The sequence below is a fragment of the Melospiza melodia genome, chromosome 28 (assembly GCF_035770615.1).
Source record: "Melospiza melodia melodia isolate bMelMel2 chromosome 28, bMelMel2.pri, whole genome shotgun sequence".
Lineage (NCBI taxonomy): Eukaryota > Metazoa > Chordata > Aves > Passeriformes > Passerellidae > Melospiza > Melospiza melodia.
In genome coordinates, this window is record NC_086221.1 from 8,317,831 (window position 1) to 8,341,679 (window position 23,849).

Here is a 23,849-nt window from a genome sequence, read left to right on the forward strand (position 1 = left end):
AAAGTTATAATGGGAAATATTTTTCCAGAGGAGGAGGAGGAGGAGAGCAAGAGCAAACCTCACAAAAATTTGTTTTTTTCCTGCTTTACAACCAGCCTTAACTTTTATATTTAGTCCCAGCTTGCAAGGCCATTCCAGCCACTTTCCCTGGGGCACATCCATCATTTTCAACCTCTCTGGAGACTGCAGGATCTTGAGTCAAGTTCCACCTCATCTGGGGGAATTTTTCAGAATCTTCTGGGGAAAAGGAGAAGAAGGCAAAGGCTTTAAGAGTCAGGGTGGATTTGAACTCTTTTAAATCCTTCTGCCCCTTTGAGGCTCAGGCTGAGTCCAAGCAGGAGCTGGAAGCCTGGAGAGGGCAATGCTGGGGGGGCTCTCAGCTGCTCCCCCAGCCCACACTGCCACCAGCAAAGTGCCACATTGTCCCAGGCTTCTGAGGAGACCAGGCAAAGCCTGATCCAAGGGAAACACTGCAGGACAGAGCTTGAACTTAGCAGAGTCAGAACCAAGAATGGTTTGGGTTGGAAAGGATCTCAAACCCCCTCCAGTGCCCCCCCTGCCATGGGGTCACCTTCCAGTGCCACCATGCCACCTCCCACTGTCCCAAACCCTGTCCAGCCTGGCTGGGACACTGCCAGGGATGAGGGAAGCACTGCCAGGGGTGAGGGGGATGGAGGGATCCAGCAGGAGCAGCTCCTGCACTGAGTGCACAAACCCCACCACAATAAAGGATCCTCCACACCGCAGCCCTTTTTCCATTTCACCCTTCACTGGATCATTTTATGCATCTATTCCCACTGCTAATTCGAACTAATTAAAGTATAAAATAGAATAATTTGTGCAATTTCAGAGCTCCCCTCAGCATATTGTGAGTTATGTTCCCTTTCTGTTGGTGCCTGATGTGAGCAATTCCCGGCCTCGCTGGCTCAGTACCCACAAACTCCTCTCCACAAACTATTCCAGGAGCAGGGGATGGGGGACCAGGGGAACTTTAAAGGGGGAAAAGAATCCAAATTTGGTTTTAAATCTCATCACTGACCACTGAGTGTGGTATTTCAGATCTCTCCTTCAAGGCCTTTTCTCCTCTGGAAACACAGCTCTCTCCTTTTAGTGCTGGTAAGGAGGACCTGGGTCTGTCTGTCTGTCCATCCAGACAGGAAATCCTGCAGCATTCCAAACCCAGCCTTGAAAACCAGCATCACCCACAGAGCTGGACTGGGAGGTGTCCCTGTCAGCTTCCAGCGGAGCTTTAAGGTCCTTTCCAACCCAAAAAATCCTGGGAGTCCATGGGCTCAGCTTCCCTCAGCATGGAGCAGGGATGGTGGCACCAAATCTGGAGGGACATCAGAGCTCCTTTGCAGACCCTGCAGCCCTGGGGAGCTGAGGCTCTGTGCCCGTAAGGGAAATTCTAGAAATACCTCAGGACTGTGGTGGCTGGAATGGAAATGAAACAATGGCTCTGTGGAAGGGGAGGAATTGGAAAGGGAAGCAAATTCCGAAGCAAACACGTGGGAACCCTGTGGCTGTGACTGGCAGGGGAAGAAACAGCCCTAATACAAAGGAAAAACCAAAGCAAAACAAACAAACTGCAGGCAAAGGCAGGCAGCACTTGAAAGGAACAACCACACGGGCAATGTCTGAGGCATAACTCATGCAGGAAAAACAAATCCACTGACCCCCGCTCGCACCAAGGCCTCCCCCAGCCCTTCTTCCAGCAAAGTTCATTCTCCAAGGATTCCTCACCTCTCAGGAGCTGTCTGCGTTTGTTTTGGGTCTGGACAGACATCCCTGGGGCTGGGGGAGCTCTGGGCCAGGTGAGCCCCAGCAGGGCTGACAAATGTGCTGGCAGCAGGAGCCCAGCGGGGCCCCACCTGCCCGGGCTCGGCTTTTTGGGCAATCATGGTAATTAACACATCCTCCCTGGCAGCCAGGTATTGTTAATGAGAGCAGACAAGCTTTTAGCGGGATTTCTTAATTATTCCTAGTTGAGGCCGGGAAATTTGGGAGGATGGAGGAGGAGCTGTGCACACACAACCCTTCCTCTCCAGGGGCTCCTGTGCCCATCCAGCTCCCCTCTGTCCCAGCCCGTGAGCAGGTGGAGGGACTCTCGGGGGAGAAAGGATTTTGGGCACCTCTGGTGGGATCCAGCTGAGCCCTTCTCCCTGTGCTCCAAGTTTGCTGAGATTATGTCCAGCTAACTGGCTGTTCAACTAGCAGATAATGTAGTTAAAAATTTAATCAGTTCATTTTTTTTTCCCTCCTGATGACTGCAGACCCTTTTATCCACGCCTCGTGCATTTTTTATCATGTTTTCTCAGTTCTCCTCAGGACACCATCGGTATTTACAGCCCTGCTCGGGCTCCAGGACTGATGGGCTCCCCTGTTTTTCTCAGCCCTCACTCCAATCCAATCTCTCCTAAATCATCTGGGCAGCTCCTGTCTGCCTCCCCCTCCCTCAGCATCCAGAAAATTCATCCCAAAGCAAAGCAGTCTGCACAGGACTGAAGCCTCTGGGGGTTACAGGGCAGAGGAATGCACAACAAATTATCCCTGGAGAGCTGCAGCTCCTGGCACAGGGGCACTTGCAAAGCAAATATTTCACTGCTCCCAGAGCAGGCTAAAAGACAATTTCTTTACCTAAAGACACAGTGATGGATGTGGAGAGGGAAGGGGAGTTCAGTCGGTGGAAAAGCGACAGGTTGGGAATAAAGGAGGAGGAGCTGGGGCTGCCCCATCCCCGCAGAGTTCAAAGCTAGTTTGGACAGGGCTGGGAGCAACCTGGGGCGGGATGAGATGAGATCTGAACCCTCCCAACCCAAACCGTTCGGTGGTTCTGTGGTTCCATCAAAGAACACAAACCTGTGCCCTCCAAAGCCGCAGAGAGTGCATCATCCAGCACTGCCTGGAGCAGCAGGGGCTCCCTCAGGGCTCTGCTGTGTTTGTTGGTGTTCACAGGGTGGTTCAGGGCTCTCATCTCTGCCTGGGGAGTGCTGAGGCTCCCAGAGGAGGAGGCTGCTCTGTTCCACCCCTCAGAGCAGGGAAATCCTCCCCTGTGCCCGAATCAGCTGGGCTGGGAGCAGCTCCTGAGCCCATGGAGGCAGCAGGGACTGTGGAGGATGGCTCTGCAAAGTGAATTCTGCACCTACAGCACCCTGGGCGCTGCCTGCTGAGGAAGGTGCTGCTCTTCCCCCAGCACCTCACCTGGGGGTTCACCTGAGGAGCACCAGAGCTGAGGCATCATGAGCTGGGAAATAGGGAATGGAAAATTCACCGTTGTTTTTGGGCAGGGAGGAGGCAGTGAGGGCAGAGGGAGAGCCTGCTCAGCACCAGCTCCTCTGCCCCTGCAGCTCCCACCTGCCAGGAGCCCTGATGCCCAGGCTGGGCTGGAGAGGGCCCTCCTGGCATGTTTTCCTCACCCCTAACACAGGAACTTCCTCCCAGCCACCATTTCCATCCTGCTGATTTAAATTCCACGTCTGCAGCCCTTGATTAGGTGCTGAAATCTTTTGGAGCCAGCAATCCCTGCCCTGGGTTTGATTGAGCTCCTCTCACTCCTGCCTTAAAAATAACCAAATTCCTTCTTCTGTCAGAGCTGTGAAAATCTTTGGCCCTGTTTTTGCTGATGCTTACACAATGCCCACGGCCCTGCCTGGGGAAGCAGAGGGGGTTCCTGCAGCCCTGGGGCCATCAGAGCACCCTCATCCCACAGGATTGATGGGGCTGGAGCTTGCACACACCGAGGAAACCCAACTGACAGCCAGACAATTGATGCTGCTGGGCCGAGGTACAGAGCCACTTCTGCCCAGCACCAGCAGCACCTGTGGGAGCCTCAGCCCTTCCCTCTGCAAGAGATTTCCTGCTCGTGCAGGGGTTGTTGGTGAGGGCTCTGTGACAGACTCTGTGACAAAATGGCGATTTTTAAATCAGGGGGCGTCGGTGGCCCCACAATTGTCAAACATTGCCATTAACTCCTCACCTGCTGTTTGATCAGCCCCAGGTGCACCTCATGTCTCATCAGTGAAGCGGAAACTAATTCCATGTCAATACCTTTTGTTTGTTTGTTTGTTGGGGTTTTTTTTGCCTGGTAGAAACTGTTAATTGAAATTGTCTGTGAAAAATTAAGCAGCTCATCCTGGGCAGTGGCTGAGAAGAGCCATGGTCCCCTCACTGTGGCTGTGATGGTTCCCCCACCACAGAACCCATGGTGAATAAAAATTGGGATTTTGGGGTGATTAGCTCTGCCAGCGCCTGCCAGAGCCAGTGCTATTCCCACCCTGGAACCTCACAAAGCTCCTGCAATGCCACCCATCTCCATCATCCCCATCATCCCCATCATCCCCATCATCCCCATCATCTCCATCTCCATCATTTCCATCTCCATCATTTCCATCATCTCCATCTCCATCATCTCCATCATCCCCATCATCTCCATCATCTCCATCATCCCCATCATCCCCATCATCCCCATCATCTCCATCATCTCCATCTCCATCATTTCCATCTCCATCATTTCCATCATCTCCATCATCCCCATCATCCCCATCATCTCCATCATCCCCATCATCTCCATCTCCATCTCCATCATTTCCATCTCCATCATTTCCATCATCTCCATCTCCATCATCTCCATCCCCATCCAGCTCTCCCCAGCCTTGCCCAGCCTGCGTGCAGAAATGGGCTTTGTTTGCTCCACCAACACTGAGCAATGAATTCCTGCTTTAAATAGTGTCAGAGCCACTTCTCCTTTCCCCTGTGAGTGTTTGAAAGCAGGTGCTGTGAGAAGGGAACCTGAAAGAGCTCCTAATAACCACCCTTAAACCGAGTGGTTCAAGAGCCCCCCAGTGCCTGGAAGCAAAGTTTCTTTATTCCTCTCTCCCCCGGATCGGGCTGTGCAACTGTTGCTTCTGTGCTTTGTGGGAGTGAAATCAAATGTCAAATATTCTGCTTTGGAAGGAGTTGGCAGCGAGACATGAAAGGCTCAGGGAGAGCTTGAAAAAAAGAGGGAGGAAAAAACTGGAGCGAAGCACAGACAGGGCTGGGACAGGAGCCAGGGGATGGGGAAGGGCTGTGCCTGCAGCCACAGCTCCAGAGCTGAGCAGGGAGAGGCTCTTTTCCCTGCAGTTCTGCACTGAGCTGGTCCTGCCTGCTGCCTGCACAGAAGGGAGCTGGGCTCCGTGCCGAGGAGCTCCCTCCATCCTTTGTGGGAAGCATCTCCACAGCTCCATCCCTACAACCCCATCCCCACAGTCCCATCCTCACAGCCCCATCCCCACAGTCCCACAGCTCCATTTCTACAGCCCCATCCCCACAGCTCCATCCTCACAGCTCCATCCCCACAGCCCCAGGCCCAGGAGCTTCCCTCAGAGCCCATCCCAGGGCTTGTCCCCATGCCCAGAGGGGCTCAGGAGGTGCCAGCAGCTGTTGGGGAGCATTTTCCCCATGTAAATTGCACAACCCCCAGCACCTTCCCCAGATAAATTCCATAACCCTCAAAACCTTCCCCATGTAAATTCCACAAACCCTCAACACCTTCCTCAGGTGAATTCACAACGCCCAAAACCTTCCTCAGGTGAATTCACAAACCCCCAGCACCTTCCCCATGTAAATTCCACACACCCCAGCACCTTGCCCAGGTGAATTCACAACCCCAGCCATTCTCCAGGGCTGTGTGTGGACACAGCCCTGGCCTGGTTCTGTCTCAGATTTCAAACCCCAGCTCTGGGCAATCCTCCCCCCACGTTAACTGCACACAGCCCTGCCAGGAGCAGCTGCTCTCTGTGGCATTCTGCTGCGGCAAATCTCGGTTTGTTCTCCGTTTCCAGCCCTCAGAGGCCGTTTTTTGCTGTGTGTTCTCAGTCCTTCTGAGGGCTCCTCTCACCATTTACAGCCTCAGCCCTCCGGGGCTGCTGGACCTCCCTCCTCCTCTCGGTTCTGACCCCTTTTCAATCATCAGCCTCCTTTATAGAGAACCAGGGAACAATATCTCCTTGGCTGCACTTTGCTGACCTATCACACTGCAGGATGGGGGCACTGGGGTCACCACGGGAGCTGACAGATCCATATGCATGGGCTGCTGCATTTTGGGACCCAGAGCACGCACTGCTGCAAGGGCAACAGGCAAATCCTGTGGCAAAGCCTGCAAGGAATGAGAGGCAGCAGCCCCCAGCTCCTGGAGCCTCCCCAAGGCAGAGCCGTGGCTGGAAATGGAATTAATGTTCCAGGAATATTCTATTATTTGCTAATTCTCTTCACATCTTTTTGTTTCACAATTAAGCAAATTAGCGCTTTGATGAATATTAAGACGCTCTTGCCTCATAAAAGATGAGTTAGAGGCATTCCCCCTGGACTTTGCTCCTAATGAAAACACTTCCTCAACTGTTTGAGATCCACACCGGGTCCTTTCCTCCCTGCTGGGAGCACGGGCAGCACGTGGCTCCTGCACAGTGACCAAGCATTAACATTTGAATAAAATAATTCAATTGCAAAGTTTGCACAGATCTCATTATCCAGCCTGAGCTGGATGGGATCTGAAACTTGTGGCTGCTCATGCAAGTGTCTGTCCATGAGAGTTTCCAACAAGCACAAAATGCCTTCCTCAGCCTCAGGGGTTCACTCACTTGAGGCTTTCAGTGGGGAGAAGACTTTGCCCTCTCCTCAAACATTTCTGCCCTGTTTCCAAATAACTTTATAACCAAGGAACCCCTGTGGTTCATGACCGAGGCAGGAACAGCTCAGAGCCCCAAATCAGCTCAGTTCCCATCCCTTCCAGCCAGGAACAAGCAGGTTCAGCTCTCCCCCAGCTCTCCCCCAAACCAGCTGAGTTCCCATCCCTTCCAGCCAGGAACAAGCAGGTTCAGCTCTCCCCCAAACCAGCCCAGTTCCCATCCCTTCCAGCCAGGAGCAAGCAGGTTCAGCTCTCCCCCAAACCAGCTCAGTTCCCATCCCTTCCAGCCAGGAACAAGCAGGTTCAGCTCTCCCCCAGCTCTCCCCCAAACCAGCTGAGTTCCCATCCCTTCCAGCCAGGAACAAGCAGGTTCAGCTCTCCCCCAAGCACCGATGCCAATCTCTGCTCAGGGGCACAAAGCCCCGAGCTGCTCCTGGCCCTCCAAGCCCTTATCCCCACGCAGCACCTCGGGGCTGATCTCCAGAGCGCAGTGCTGAGGGGAGGAGCGGGGATGGGCAGCAGGCACTCACCTGGCGCTCTGACATGACGTACAGGTACTTGTGGTCCATGGAGAAGGCCATGTCCCGCAGCACCGGGCTGCCGTCCTTGAACACCGGCACCACCTCGTACTGGATCCCGCCCTGGGGCGGCCCATCCGCCCGGATCTGCGGGGCAAAACACACACGCACAGGTCAGGGGCACTCACAGCTGACAAATCCTGCCTTTGTTTTGGGGTGAGGGAGGAGGGGAGCAAGGTAGGGAAAGGAATGAATCCAAAAATCTCAGCTCGGGACTGCAGACAGAGCAGGGTGGGAGCAGGAGCTGAAATGAAGGTTCTGTCTGCACTGCAGCCAGTGTGATTTCTTCACTCCAGGAGAAATAATGAGAGAGTTTTGTGGTTGCAAGGCGAGCACAGAGACCTCCAGTGAGCCATGATTGACCATCCAGGGGGAAGGAAAACTGTAAACTTTTAAGATTCTCTCTAAAATAAACCTGAAAGGAGGCCACAAAACTCTACAGCCAACAGCAAAGCCAAGCTGCTGCAGAGGTATATTTTAATTCTCCAGACACCTATAGAATGACACTTGGATAATCTCCACCACCTCTTCCTGCCACCGAATCCTCCTGGAGCATCATCCCTGCTTAAAACCCGGAGATGCTGCTGCCACTTTCCTGCCTGGAGGGTTCAGCGAGGCAAGGCCAGCCCAGCCCGCCGTGCTGAGCGAGCAGAGCTCTGGCACAGCACCACACGCTCCAAGCATCCCTCCATCCCTCCCAAACACCGCCCTGCTCCCGCAGGAAAACCTGCCCGGGCTGTGACAAGCCCCATCCCTGCCAGCAGCCGCTGCTGCGGAGGAAACGCCGCCTTCCCTTGCCCGAGTTAATAATTGATGGCCTCGGGGGCTGTGCGCGGGGAGGGCAGCGGGAGAAACAAACTCTTGGCATTGCCTTTGCCACCAGGATCTGCGCGTTTGGGGAGCCGCGGGATGGGAACGGGGCTGGGGGAGCCATGGGCGGGCAGCGACAGCGGGGATGGGCCGGGGACCGGGGATGAGCCGGGGATGAGCCCGGGATGTACCGGGGATGAGCCGGGAATTGCTGGGATGTGCCGGGGATGTGCTGGGAATGTTCCGGGATGCGCCAAGGATGTGTCGGGAATTGCCGGGAATTGCCAGGAATTGCCGGGAATTGCCGGGAATTGCCGGGAATGAGCCGGGAATTGCCGGGAATTGTCGGGAATTGTCGGGAATTGCTGGGAATTTCCAGGATGCCCCTGCTGCCCCTCCAGGAGAGGGAACACGGCCCTAGGCAAACCCCTTATCCCAGAGATGCCACCTGCCGCCCCGAAATTCCCTGCTTTGGAGTGTATTCCCGCATAACGGAGCAAAAGGCAGGAAAACCCCGAGGCCAAACCTACACAACTGGCACAGAAGGGGCTGGCTCTGCTTTCTGTCCCTGGGAGCTAAGACAGCAGGTTGTTAAAAATCTTTGATTTAGCTGAGAAATGAGCCACCCCAGCTGGGAACACCAGGAGAGCAGAGCTGCTCCCCTGCACCCTCTCCGAACAAATCCTCCCCTTGGAAAGGGCCCCGGTGCCTCCTGCCATGCACAGACATGTTGGATACACACAAACACATTCATTTCCTGCATTTCTCTCTTTTCCCCTCCACCTCCCGAGCGTTCAGTGCTATAGAGGAACATCGGGTGGGAATGTGAGCGCTCTGTGGAACACCCACAGCCAGGCACAGGAGCCCCTGGCAGGATTAAGCCCTGAATTTTCAGAAAGCAAAATCCCCCAAAAGGCAGAAGGTCAGAGAAAGCAAAATCCTCTAAAAGGCAGAAGGTCAAACCCTGCTTTAATTCCACCTGTGAGAATTAGGATCGTCACAGCCCCGGTGAAATACCAGGAATCAGATCAGAGCCACACCAGTATGAGCCCAGTGCCTTACTGGGTGCTGCCACCTGAGTCACCCGCGCTGCAGCGGGGACAGAGGGACAGAAATCACCCAGAAATAAAGAGCAGGAACGCGGGGCTGCCAGGGCTCCACAGCCAGCACCGTACAAAGGACTGATTAATGGCCAGACAGGAGTGGGAGCCCGGACATGAAGGATCAGCAGCCTTTGTGAAAAACAACTGTTTTCCAGAGTTCCCTCAGGGCACCGGCAGCTCGTTAAATTGAGCTTCTTTCTAGTAATGAGGTCAGACAGGGCTAATAAAGAGAGATACCACTGGACAAGGCTGGTGCAGACCAATTCCAACTGGGAATTGCAGCTCGGGGCTGGAGGCAGCGCTGAGTGCCCCTCCAGCCCGGCTGAGGGCTCGGAGCTGTGCCTGGAACGGGAGCCTGGCATGGGTTTGGTGCCTGGCATGGGTTTGGTGCCTGGCATGGAGTTTTGGGGCGCAGCACGGGGTGGTGGCACTGCCTGTGCCCTCCTGCCCCCACAATGGCCAGGGAGCAGCCCTGGGGCTCTCGGGGATTCTGTGCCCAGGGCCACGGGACAGGGGCACAGCAGAGCCCCTCCCTGGGTGGGGGTCGGAGCCCCGGAGCCCCCAGGGCCCCCTGGCCCCAGCCCAGGCCGAGGGCACCCAGTGACACCAGGATGCTCCGCTGCATCTCCCGCTCGGGGCTCGGTTTCCACGGCAACAAATGATGATGTCAGAGAGGAGAGCGATGATTCCCGCGGCCGGGGAGGAAGAAAGGGATCATCTCACCCAGCAGGAAGCCTCCTGTTGACGTTTGGGGAGGGAAATCATCCCTCTGCCTCACGGGTGGGTGCCGTGCCACAGCTCCTGGACTGTCCTGGAGCGCGGGGTGGGACCGGCCCTGCACCTGCGGGCTCATCCCAAATCCAATGCAGGGCTCTTCCCCAACCCAGGGCTCACCCCCAATCCAGGGCTCTTCCCCAACCCAGGGCTCACCCAAATCCAGGGCTCACCCCCAATTCAGGGCTCACCCCCAACCCAGGGCTCACCCAAATCCAGGGCTCACCCAAATCCAGGGCTCACCCCAATCCAGGGCTCACCCCCAGTCCAGGGCTCTTCCCCAACCCAGGACTCACCCCCAACCCAGGGCTCATCTAGCACAGCCCTGGGGGAGAGGGGAGCACAGGGGTGGGAGAGGCACCTCAGGAGCTGGAAATGGGGATCAGAGGGACAGCAGAGCCCAGGAGGACACAGCACAGGCTGTCACACTCAGACAGGGACCCGAAGAGCTGCCCGGGCCGCATCCAGCCCCTCCCTCCTGCTGGGTGTTTACAAATCTCTGCTGAGAAGCGCCTAATGACATAATCTGCAAATCCAAACTCATCCCAGCTCGCAGGGCAGCCCGGTGGAGGAGCAGGATGTGCTGGGTGCAGGAGCTGCAGCCCTGCAGAGCTCACACTGAGCTCTCTAATACCCCCACAATGCAGCTGCAGGCTAAGCTGGGCTTTATCAGCAGAGATTAGCCAAATACCACATTGTGGCAGCGTGTAGGAGCCACTCACGGATCTAATCTGACATGAAGCTCCAGCACACCTCGTGCAGGAAAGTTCCCCTCAGGTGCTGTGCCCAGGCACTGGGATAGCTCTGCGTTCCCCCCAGCAGGCTCCCATTAGGAGACATCGAATCTCTTTGCAGGAACTTTCCGTGATTAAATTACCTGTCTGTTTGCATTAGGGGTGTTTCCAGCAGGCTGACTCAGGGTGGAATTCCCGGTGCCAGAGAAAACAGCTGAACAAGTCCTGCATGAGGGGCTGGTTGTCCAGCCTGGGTCCTGCAGCAGGGCCACCATTGACTCCTCCCCACCTCTGAAAGTGCCTCATGGGTCCCAAAGCACTCTGGTTTCCATGTGGAAACACCAGGGAGGCACTGGAGGGGCTCCTGAGAGGATTCCCAGGCCCAGGAGCAGCAGGCACTGCCTGAACTTGCTGATCTTTGGAATGGCAGTGGAGTGAAATCTGGCCCTGCATGATTCTCCTGGTCCTGCATCCTCAGACCCCCACAGCAACCTCCAGGAGGGGAGAATCCACAACTGAAAGTGCAAATTATTACCCAAAACGTTTCCAGGCCCCTGCAGGATCCCTCCCCACGTCCCCAGTCCAGCCTTCCCTGCAGGCAGGAGCAGCAGGATGGGACTGGGCTCCACGTGGGAATTCTCCCCTCAGAATTCAAGTGCCACAGGAACCCCATTGGGTGCCTTTCCTTTAAATCACAGATGTGTCCCCGAGAAAGCTAATGACAAACCTTACACGCGCGTTCCATTCCAATCAGCATATCCAATTAACTTCATTACCTGCAGGCTCCCTCTCTGCCAGGCTCTTTCTCTCCTGTCACATTTTCTTTATGCCTTTCTCCCTGATTGGGAGGTAAGGGCTCTGTCACCGTGGGCATCACCTTTGTCTTGGCCCCACAGCCTCCATGGATGAGTCCCTGCAGGAGCCCGTGGCGCTGTCAGGCTGGGGGCAAAGCAGCTCCCGAGAGCAAATCCATCCCCTCCAAGCACACACTGCCCAAGTGAACATTAAATACTCTCACTAATCACTGCTGGGGCTGCCCTTGCAAAGCCCTGGGGAGAAAGGCTGCACAAAGGCTGCACAAAGGCTGCATTTCAGGCATGGTGGGATCATCCCAGCACTGCCCCAGCTCCCCAGGAGAGCCACACAGGTCCCCTCTCACCTGGAGCCCACCTTTCCAATGGATTAAACTGGGAATTTAAAATTGCCCTTGGCTCAGACAGCTCCTGCCTTGCAGGATCTCTGACTCCCCTGGCTGAGCAGCTGGGGCTGGGTTTGCTCCTTGGCATTCCAGGGGGTGGGAGAGGGGAGCAGGGTGGGCAGGTAGGGTGGGCAGGGACCCCCAGCCTCACTGTCTGTGTGGGGGCACCCACAATGCTGGATCTGCCAGGACAAGACATTCCACAAACATTTATTCCTCTCCCACGAGGAAAGGGATGAGGAGAAGGATCCCCTGCTGCCTTTCTGCAGGGTTCTGGAGGGGAAAGGAGCCAATTGTTGGGGTGAAGCAGCAGCTCAGACACCCTGACAGGACAAACCCCTATGAGAAATTGCCACTGGAGAGGTTCCTTCCTCCTCCAGGCTCTCCCACCCTCGTGCAGAGCTGCTCTGGATTCAGCAGGGAGGGTGGCACACAGGCACCATGCAGAGCCTAATCAGCAGCCCCACGTCTTTAATTTATTACTGCACGAGAGGCTCGTTCAGAACAAAGCTGCCAGTTCAGGAGATCATTCCTTGAAAAGACTTTTTATTTGAAAAGCTGTCAGCTCACACCTTGTCACAGCCCTACTTGCAGCAGCACAACTTTAATAACATGCCACCTCATGCAAATGAGCTGCTAATTAATTAAGTAGTATTCTTCCGGGGATGGATTCATTAGGTTGAAATTTGGGCTGGCGAGGCTGGATTGCTTTGGATGGTGCTTTAAATCAGCAGCATTGTCTTCTCCTGGAGGCCCAGCTCTCCCTCCCATCCCGAGGGAAGCTCCTTCCCATTCTGTGCCCCCAGGAAGGCTCTGCCCATCCTGCTGCGCTGGGTGGGCACAGCCCAGGCTGCCCCTGAGCCCTGTGGGTGCCACAAACCCAGGGCAGGGTCGTTCCCTGCCTTTTCCCTCTCTCTGCCCCTTGCCCTGAGCCAGAGCTGGGCTCGGTGTCAGAGGGACCCAAAGGGACACAAGGGGCAGGACAGAAACCCAAAAGTGCCTGGCTGTGCTTGCAGGACACACTCAGGGATGGAGGGAGCTGTGAGAGGCATTTGGGGAGCGAGAAACGGGAGAGCAGGGCTGAGTGCTGAGCCTGAGCCCTGCAAGGGACAGCAAGCACCGGAACAAGCCCACAGCTGGTGTTGTTCTGGTGTTATTCAGGCCGAGGCAGGCACCAGGTATCTGCCTGTCACAACCCATTTGCAGCTCCTGCCCAAAGCCCCCAAAATAGCCCTGCATCTGTGTTGTGTGTCCACAGCTCACCTGTGCCCTTCCAGCTGAATAATCCTGCACAGCTCCGTGCCAGGCTCTCTCTCCCCAGGAACATCCTCCTCCAGCTCTGCATTTCACAGCTGAAGGGATTGGTCCTGCTTGCTTTGCTTTGCTGACCTTGAGTGGCCATGTAAAATGGCATCAAAAGCCACTTAGACAAGACTGTCTAATGTGGAGTTTGCTCTAAACGAGCTTCAGTGCGTCGTGATTCTCCCCAAGGAGGGAAAAACTAAATGACTGTCAAAAATTGCCACACAAAAAACCCTGTTTCTCCAAAGCCACGGCTTCCAGCTGATCAGGTGGGAGCCGCAGAGTTCCTCAGGAAATATTATTCTCTTTCCTCTTTGAAAACATCATGTAAGTAATATGTTTGAAATGGCTTCGATTTCCTGCCCAGCACCTCCCGGGGATGCTGGAACACGAGCCAGACTCGGAGCTGCCGAGGGCCAAAGCCCAGAAGGAAATAAGAGAATCCACGTTTTATTGTCTGTGGGGTTTCTAAAGCCGTGGATAAACCCCGCCTGGTGGTTCTGTGCCGCTCTGGGTCAGGCAGGAGCCAGCAGGTGAACAGGGGGGCCGTGCATATTTTTGGTTCCACTTGTGCATGCAGAGCCAGTCATGTGTTACTGATCAGATCTAACCTTGCTGGGGCAGAGGATGTGAGAGAATTACCGAGCTCAGCTCAGCTCAGCTCCCGGGAAATGAGGGAAATGAGGGAGATGAGGGGGATGAGTGTCTCCCACCCCCCAGGCCCTCCTGCCTGCAGAGCTGCAGCTGCCCATGGGCATTTTCTGGCTGTGAATTGGGGCACAGCCTCACAAAGGGCTGGGTCTGGAGGTCGTGTGAGGACAGAGAGCCCCGGGCAGGCTGGCAGTGCCCCAGGGCTGCCTGCAGCTCTCCCCTGGCCCTGCTGCCTGCCTGGGCTCTGGCAAAGCCCCAGCAGGGCCTGGCTCCGTGTTTGGGGCTGTTCAGCATCCCTGGGCACGCAGAAATGTCACCTGCAGGAGGGCACCAGGCAGGGCCACAGGGCTGGCTGGGCCCAGGGACGTTGGCTGGTGCATTCCCTGTCCTGGAAGCACTGAGGAATCCTGAGGGGAGGCTCTAAAATATAAATCCGAATCTCTCCCTGTGTGCTCATTCATGCCCCAATCTCCATCAGACAGAGGTTTGAGGTAGCTCAGGTTCCTGATGTGCGAGGAAAGCTCCTGCTGCCCCTCTGAGCTGCTTCCCCAGTGCTATTCTGGGGTAGATCAAGGATAAAAATAAAAATAAAAAGCAAAATCTCCTCCATCTCCGCACTGAAACTCCCTAAGCCTTCGGCACATGCCCTTTGCAGCATCTCAGCATCAATCAGCAGATAAGCAGATGAGCTGGCTCTGAATAATCTGTGTGTGCAACAACACATGGAACGCTGCTCAGGCCTGGATGCAGTGGGGTTTGCTGGGCTGGGCTCAGGGCACACGTCTGTCCCTGTCCCTCTGTCCCTGTCCCTCTGTCCCTGTCCCTCTGTCCCTTCCCAACACCAGCATAGGAGTGGGCTGGCTGCAGGGGTGGCACAGGCACAGCCCCAGCACATTCCTGCCCTGCTCCACCATTGACCTGCAGACAAACACGTGCCTTCCTTCCGCCCTAATCCCCTGCAGCCTCATGATCATCAGCCGCGCTAAATTTTTCATGTAATTAAGAGAAAAACCCTAATCCAGTGTAATTAGCTCCCTGATTGCCAGCGTCAGGCAGCAGAGCAGTGTTTGAACAGCAATTCAGGTCTGGCTGGTTAGGCAAACACTGCGTGTGTGGCTCAGTAATTCAACACTGGAGCAGCTCCCCCTGTGCTGTCCTTTGGGCTGCTTCCCTCAAAGCTTCCCCTGCTCCAGGGGCCTCATCTCCCCAAAGTGCTGCTCCAGTTACAGCCCCAGGGGCTGGGCATGGAGCCAGGCCAGCAGCTCACACAGAGCCCCCTCCCTGCTGATGTTGGAGCCGTGCCCCCATCTCACCGGGATTTTGGGACAGCACCAGCCCTGCCTGCCCAAATTCAGCACCTGAGAGGCACAGCTGAGAGCCTGGTGGGGAACCAGGGGATGCTCAGCACCAGCAGCACAACCAGGCAGGGCTGGAGGCCACCAGAGCTCCGAGGGGTTTGTGGTGCAGAGCAGAACCATCCCAGCACCCAGCCCTTGTGCAGAGCAGAACCATCCCAGCACCCAGCCCTCGTGGCTAGCAGTGATATTTTCCTCGTTCATTCATATACATGAAGGCAGAATTTTAAGAGTGAAATGTTCGAATTTTGGGAAGGGGAAGCAGATGGGAGAGGAACAGAGAATGTGGATGCGTGTGCCAACAGGGAGGCAGAGAAACTAAGAAAGCACAGAGAGAAGACACCTTCGCTTAACCATTTCATACATCCCCAACAACAAGGAGCTGAGCTGCTGAAGGCACTGTCAAATATTTCTGTTTTCTTTCTAAAATTCACCTGTGACAAACTACAGACACCTCTCAGCAGTCACACCTTCATCTTCAGACTCAACACCAGCCTGCTGAAACACAGGCTTGAAAGGAATATCATTGTGGGAGTATTTGTTGGAGTGTCTCGAGGACACAAAGGGTTTTTCTGCTTTTGTAGAAGGGTCTTGCTCTCTGTTTGGGCAGTTTTGGTTGCTGCTGCTGTAGGGACTGAGTTTTTGTGGCTGGGATAGTGCAGACCCCAGCCCCCTGTGTGAGGAGCAGGCTCAGAACCATCCCACAGCCCCCATTGTTATCATTCTTTCTTTTTCTATTCTTAGCCAGCCTTCTGATGAAATCCTTTCTTCTATTCTTTTAGTATAGCTTTAATGTAATATATATCATAAAATAATAAATCAGCCTTCTGCAACATGGAGTCAGATCCTGTCTCTTCCCTCACCCTCAGACCCCTGTGAGCACGGTCACAAGGAGCTGCTCAGTCCCCTCCAGCCAGCTCTGAGGTGACCTGAGGGACACCACGGGGCCCTTTGCCATCCCCTGCCCCCAGGAGCTGCAGTTCCAGCAAGGGGGGGTTCTTTGAATTGCTCTCAGTAAAAACAGACCAGGTATCAAATGTTCCCAAGGCTTTTAAAACAAGGGCTACGAACCGAGCCAAGGCTCAGGGCTGATATGGAAAGTTCCCTCCCAGGACAGATTTTCCCAGTGCTGGCAGCCACAGCAGCCTCTGTGCACGAGGCCCAGTGTCACAGGAGCTGAGCTCCTTCTTGCCTTCCTTTCGCACTGCTCAGAGCAGCACAGCCCCCTGCGCACCCACACCTCTGCAGAGAGAAATCTGCTAATGATGCTCCTGCTCTGTCACTGCCGTGATTTATTGCTTGTGTCGTGGCTTGCACTCAGCTGTGAAGGAATCTTGCTGTGACCTCAAGCCACGGGACCCCAATTTTCCTGGTGCTGGAGGAAAATGGCCTGGCCAGCCCAGCCCAGCAGGTATTTTGGTATTTCCCTGTCTCCTCCTGCAGTTTGTGCTGCCAGAGCCTGGCTGGGAGCCGGGTCCTGCTCTGAGCATCTGGAGTGCTGTGCTTTGTGCCTCCACCTGCTCCCCAGGGGCTCTGTGCCTTGAAAATTCACTCTAAAGCAGCTTCAAACCCTCCAGTTTTCATTATTAATACGACTCCTTTCATCAGAGTCCACTCATCTTTTTGCTTTCTATTTCTGCCTCTACCCTTTCATTGTTTCCCCGGTGCTTCCATGGGAATGGCACCGAGACCCCGACCCGGCAGCAGGAATTCATTCCATCAAAGCTTCCTCCTGCAGCCGAGGGTTTGTTGTGGGGTTTTCTTCCCCCCTCGTTTTAATTCCATCTGTATTTAATCCCAGACAAACACAAACAACAATCTCAGCTCCCTAAGGCCGTCGCTTTCTAAATCAGTTACAGCCAACTCCAATTAGCAGGCAGGCAACATGAGCAGCTCCTGGATCTTTGGGAAGGAGCCAGCCCAGAAGGTCCTTTTCCCCAGACTGTCCCTTTTTTCCTTCTGAAGGACTTGCACCATCATTAGAGGCACAGGCTGTGCAAGATGAAACCTCCTCCCCTTTGCTTGTGGGGATGATGTTCCACGGCCTCATTAATGCTGTTTGTGCTGCTGTGCTCCAGCACCTGAGCCTACCTGCAGGCTTTGATTTATAAGAGCATCCCAAAGGCTCTACAAGTGCTGAAGAGAGACTTTATTGGTCACTTTAGCTTCCCTCTCAGCCTGCACTTGAAACTGCTTCTCAACAGCCTCTCTAAGGTGGGCTGAGGAGAGGCAGCTCCTGCCAGGCACAAACCTGACCCTCCTCAGGGGGTGAGAGGATCTCTCAGGGGTGCCCTGGGGAAGCCTCTCCCTCCTCAGGCCATGGCAGCATCTCCTGGAATTACCCTGGGGAAGAACCCACCAGCCCTCAGAGGAACCCACCACATTCAACATGGAATTATTTGGTTGAACCTGACTGGGAGCTCACCGTCCTCAGATTGTTTGGGTGGGAATTGTGTGATCCTGCAGGCTGGTGGGATTTTCCTGGAATTATCCAGAGAGGCACTTGTTCTTTAGGGCTCGGAGCTGGTGGTGTGCCCTGCCTTGCTGGCTGCTCCCCCTCTCTGGGTGTCTGGAGGGTGCTGGGGGCACTGGTGGAGCTCAGTCCTTGGTGAAGGTGCCCAGGCAGGACACATCTCACTGTCCCCCCCAGCCATCCCTCCCTCCATTAGGGAGCTGTTTCAGGCCATGATTTCAGATGAAAATCTGTATTTTATTAACTGTGGGTGTGCTTTGCTGCTGGACTCTTTAATGTGCTTGCAGCTGTATCAGCGTGAGCCATGGAGAGAACCTTGAACCCAACTGCCTGGAGCTGCCACCCCTGCTGGGACACAGCTGTCACCAGGGTGAGCCCAGGGTGGGGACCATGGCCAGAGCTGCTGTCCCCCCCTCCTGTGGAACACGGAATCCTTCAGGCTGGGAAACACCTCCAGGATCATCAAGCCCAACCTTCAGCTGGTGCCACCAAACCACGTCCCAGAGCCACCTCTGCCCCTTTTGTGAGCACTTCCAGGGGTGGTGACTCCACCACTGCCCCGGGGAGCTGCTCCAATATCTGACCACTGTTCCAGTGAAGAAACTTCCCCCAGTATCCGCCCTATCCAGGGCCACTGAGGCAGTGCTGGGGCCGTGCCCAGCCCAGTGAAGGATGATGGCCAGGCAGGTCCATCTGGAGACGCCGGCGGGTTCCTCTGTCCTTCCCACTGGCTGGCAGGGAATGCTCAGAGCCAGATCCAGCCCTGCTGGGCTGCAGCTCAGCGTGCTGCCAGCAGCTGTCACAGGGACAGACGAGGCTGGGAGAGAAGAGCACTTGCACTGCTGCAAACCCTTCCCCAGCCCAGCGCCCGGGCTCCGACAATCCGGCGATTCCTGCGCTCGTCTCCCGCCGCGTGCGCACGCCTCCCCAGCAGCCTGGAAAAGGATTTCCCCCATTCATGCCTCTTCCTCCCATGCAGGGCTATCAGAAAGAGCAGCGTGTGCAGGCAGACAGATTTATCCACCTGCCCTACCTGGCAAAACTGATTGGGTTTGACAGACGTGCCCGGGATGTGCCGGCACGTTAACGAGCGCTTTAGCATGGAAACGAGCAGAGCTGTGCTCCTCGCAGATGTTAGGGGGAGAAGTTTATCTAAAGCATATTTTATGGCTGTGCAGAATGTATTAGATCAGCAGCCTCAAGAAAAAATCACTACAGGCTCCTTCCCTAGCAAACACACGCAAATTTTTAAAATCAAATAAAACAAAACCTCCCCCGAACAAAGCGTGACACGTTTTACAAACCAAATTCTTTGCTGCTGAGGTGACTTCAGCTCTTGGGTGAGGACTAGAGAGGATCACCAGGAAGGAGAAAGGGGTGAGAAGCACCCAGTCCAGCCCCACACAACCCATCCCTGGGATCAGTCATTCCCAGGACCTGTCTTCCCCCTCCAAGCGAGTGATTTAAGTCCTGATGTTTTAGAGACAGAGCAGCATTAATGGGCTCCACTGTCTGCAAAGTGCTCGTGCTTAGATCCCCGCAAAGCTGAGCAAGAGAGGCACCAGGCTAAAAAATGTTCCCTCTCAAGCAAAACAGACTCGCACTTGGATTGCACAGAAATTAAAGCAACAAAAGGTCTCTGAAGCCAATTGCCATCTAACTGAGAAACAGGCGCGTCACTTTGTGCACCCATCTGGCAGGGACATACTTTCCATTTCAGCAAGTGCGGGGATGGGTGGACGGCGAGGGGAATGTGAGAACGGCAAAGAAAGGAGAAGAATGCAAACCTGCGGGACAACACTGCTGCCCTGTCACGAGCACTGTACTCTATTCATATGAAAATCCATACGGCTGCTACTGTTGCATGCGCTCTTCTTACACAGCATGAAATTAAAATTCCTCCTCAGTCTCACATTGCCAGCGCCACAGAGCAGCTCCAGAGCAGGCGAGCAGACAATTTATCCTTTGGCTTCCTCAGGCGGGTTTGTGCTGGGATTGGGAGCCACTGGGGTGAGGGAGACGAGTGCATTGCCCACGGTGACAAATTCTGCTTCCCAAACAAATCCCAGAGAAATATTGCTGGCCTGCAGTCTGGCTGTTGGTGCTCCTTTTCCCGGTGCAGTTTCACATGTGTAATTCCCCCCCAGGCCCCCCTGCCACTTCCCTTCTTATCTTCCCAGAACAAACTCAACGTGCGGGCTAATTTCAAGGAGTGTTTCACCCAGAGTCCAGCCAAATGTCAGTGGATCTGCTGGAAATGCAAATGGAGACAATCATGCAAAAGAGGAGGGCTTATGGATTGAGCGGGAGGGCAACAGAAGGCAAATAAAAGCTGACAGGGAGAGGGAGCGGGGAACAAATCTCCCGTCTCAAGCTGTTGAGCATTTGCGCAAACGCCCGTCGAGCAGCGCAGACAGATTCCCCAAAATGCCCAAATCCCATTGATTATCCCTGCTGAATCGCCTGCGTGCCTCCAAACCCCACCTATCGCCAGCTCCTAAAGCAGCATCTCACTCCCACCATCCCCTCCCACTCCACGGGGGTAAATGACAGGGAAGAGATGGAGAAGGGAGCTGGAGCAGAACTGAGGAGCCTGGGAGGGGTTTTTTGGGTTTTTTTTTGTGTTTCCCCAAATTCCAGAGAGCCATTGAGTTGTCAAAAGCAATTGCAGCTCTCACAGAAAGTGTTTTATTTTGTGCTTTTGAGAAAGTCGGGATAACTGTGAGATCATCTGGGGACAAAGTGAGGGGAGACGAGAACTTGATTAGCTCAAACCCAGCCACGAGAATTTCTCAGATACAAGCAGATTTGTTCATTATGTGTGCAAAGGAGCAGCAAGCAGGAGGACAGGATCCATACTATGTGTTGTAACATGATATAGAATGAATCCCCTCAGGTTACAAAATTCCTTATAAATTGTAAGGGGGATGGTGTCTGCTGTGTTGTATTTTATCACACTTTCTGTCAAAATATCCCTGGCAGGGAGCCTATTTGGAGATGCAATCAGCACCAAAGCCTTGTTTGGGGAGAGAGATTTGGACTAAACAGCAGCAAACTCCAAAATGTTCTTTGGGAAAGCTCAGGAGAGAAACCCCTTAGAGCAGGGCTAGTGAGGTCTGGCCTTCTTAAATCACCTCATTTTATGGCTTTGCCCAGCCCCATAGGGAGCAGAGATGCTCTCAAGGTCTATTAACAGCAGTGCTAATCCAGGCTGGCTGCTTCCACCTGCCCTGAGCCCCAGGGAGCACAAAACACTTCTGAGAGCATCCCAGAGAAGGGAGCACAAAACAGAGCACAAAACACTTCCCAGAACATCCCAGAGAATGGAGCACAAAACACTTCCCAAAACATCCCAGAGAAGGGAGCACAAAACATTTCCCAAATAATCCCGAGAAGGGAGCACAAAACACTTCCCAAATCATCTCAGTGAAGTTTGTCACCTCCCAGATAACCTTGAGCCCCCAGGGAGCACAAAACACTTCCCAAAACATCCCAGAGAAGGGAAGACAAAACACTTCCCAAAACACCCTGAGAAGGGAGCACATAACACTTCCCAGAGCATCCCAGAGAAGTTTGTCACCTCCCAGGTGATGCGGGCCAAGGCTCACACTTCACGCCCTGACCCACAAAGCCCAGATCATCACCAGCCCCTGGAGCAGAGCAGAGAGAGCAGGGCTGGTGGCACTGGGGTGGGGACAGCGGGCTCACCGGCCTGTGGAGCAGAGCAGAATGAGCAGGCTGAGCTGCCGGTGGTGCCACTGGGGTGGGGACAGCGGCTCCTCCCGTGCTGGCCTCTCTGAGTGCTCACGCTTGGCTGCCCCCTGCACTTTTGTGAGGCACTCCGGTGTTTTTGGCAGGCACTGAACTGGAAGGAAAAGGGTCTGATTATCTCCTCCAGCACCTCAGTGCTGACCCAGAGCGCTGACCCCTTTCCTGTCACTCTCCATTTGCTCTGGATGTTTTACACAGCGAGGGGGCAGAGCCTTCCCCATTGATCCGGGCTGCAGCCAAAGGCACGGCGTGGCTCCAGCTCCATCCCTCAGAGCCTGGGGCTCCTGGGCTGCCTGTGCTCCTCGGAGGAGAGATCTGGGGCCACGCTGGGGTCAGGAGCTGTAGCACAGTTCTCACTCACACAAAAGCTTCTCCAGTGTCTGCCTAAAAGCCAGATAACACAGCCTGCATTTACACCAAAGTCTCTTTGGCACACCTCACACAGCCCCAGAGAGGTTTGGGTTGGAAGGGAGCCTGAAGATCACCTCATTCCAACCCCCTGCCATGGTGGGGACCATCCCAGGTTCCCCAGAGCCCCAGAGAGGTTTGGGTTGGAAGGGACCCCAAAGATCACCTCATTCCAACCCCCCTGCCATGGTAGGGACCATCCCAGGTTCCTCAGAGCCCCAGAATGGTTTGGGCTGGAAAGGAGCCTGAAGAACACCTCATTCCAACCCCCCTGCCATAGCGGGGACCATCCCAGGTTGCCCAGAGCCCCACCCAGCCTGGCCCTGAGCCCCTACAGGGATAGGGACCCCCAATGCTGACATTGTCCCCAAACTGACCCAGCAGCACTGGGCCCATTTCAGCCCCGCTGCTCAGAGCAGCTCCCCTGATGGAGCAGCATCACCATCACCTGAGGGTCCCTGGGTGCCAGAGCCCCCTGTCCCACCCTGTCCCCCTCTGCTCCCTCCCTTCCCAGGAGCAGTCTGTGCACAGCCACGTCCTTGCCATGAGAGCTGCAATTTGGAGCAATTTCCCTGCCAGCCTCGCTGCAATCTCGTGTAATCTCCCCCCAGAGGGGATCGGAGATCCCACGGTGCTGCAAGGAATGCAAATCACATCCCCACGGCTCTGAATAATGCAGGGCAGGGGGAGCAGAGCCCAGCAAGGTGGGATGGGTGGGATGGGGTCTGCCTGCTCCTCTTGGGGTTCTCCACCTCAGCCCAGGCACACAAAGAGCTTCAGCAGTGCCTGGGCAAAGCAAATCATTGTCTGCGCCGTCCCAGCACCGAGCAGCACCACCAGGAGAGGCAAGAAAAGCAAAATCCAAATGCAGGGAGGCCCAGAAATTAGGAGGGAGGGAGCAGTGCAATGTTTTCACTTTGCTCTCCTAACGGCATGGAGCTGGCAGAAAGTTCCCAGAGGGCACATGAAACTTCTGGCAGCTCCATTTCCCTGTCAGGAGCCCCAGCCAGGCTGCCAGAGCCCTCCACATCAGGCAGGGATTTGCTCATCCTGGGATTTTGCTGTAATCCAAACCACAATTCCCTGATAAGCTGTCACTACGTTTGTGCACCAGCGTGTCCCAGATGCTGGGGCTGCCAGGAGAGCCCACAAAGCAATTCCTGCTGGCAGGGGTGGCCAATGCCCAGCTCTGCCAGCCTCCCTTCCACCAGCAGGGCAGCAGGAGCAGCACAGCCAGGTGAGAGCAGCACAACCCAGGTGAGAGCAGCACAACCCAGGTGAGAACAGCACAACCCAGGTGAGAGCAGCACAACCCAGGTGAGAACAGCACAGCCCAGGTGAGAGCAGCACAACCCAGGTGAGAGCAGCACAGCCAGGTGAGAGCAGCACAGCCAGGTGAGAACAGCACAACCCAGGTGAGAGCAGCACAACCCAGGTGGGAACAGCACAGCCCAGGTGAGAGCAGCACAGCCAGGTGAGAACAGCACAGCCCAGGTGAGAGCAGGACAACCCAGGTGAGAGCAGCACAGCGAGGTGAGAGCAGCACAGCCAGGTGAGAGCAGCACAGCCCAGGTGAGAGCAGCACAGCCAGGTGAGAGCAGCACAGCCAGGTGAGAGCAGCACAGCCCAGGTGGGAACAGCACAACCCAGGTGAGAGCAGCACAGCCCAGGTGAGAGCAGCACAACCCAGGTGAGAACAGCACAGCCAGGTGAGAACAGCACAGCCCAGGTGGGAACAGCACAACCCAGGTGGGAACAGCACAGCCAGGTGAGAGCAGCACAACCCAGGTGAGAGCAGCACAGCCAGGTGAGAGCAGCACAGCCAGGTGAGAGCAGCACAACCCAGGTGGGAACAGCACAACCCGGGTGGGAACAGCACAACCCAGGTGAGAGCAGCACAGCCCAGCTTTGCTGTTTAGACAGGAGCAAGGGAAAGCAGATCCCTCTGCTCTGCCCAAGGTGCTGCAGGGTTTGGAGCTCCCCTGAGCACACCCAGGGTCACCAGCCCAGCAGAAAACTGTCCCCAGC

The 23,849-nt window shown here is 55.2% G+C and overlaps 1 protein-coding gene across 3 annotated transcripts in view; it reads right to left on the minus strand.

The window, feature by feature from the left end:
* The window catches only part of PLXNA2 (plexin A2), a 128,888-nt gene that overhangs the window by 76,265 nt on the left and 28,774 nt on the right, over positions 1-23,849 (minus strand). For all 3 annotated transcript variants that reach the window (XM_063178069.1, XM_063178068.1, XM_063178070.1), the window contains exon 4: positions 7,195-7,329. In XM_063178069.1, coding sequence (XP_063034139.1) covers positions 7,195-7,329 — 135 coding nt within the window. The remainder of the gene's footprint in view (positions 1-7,194; positions 7,330-23,849) is intronic.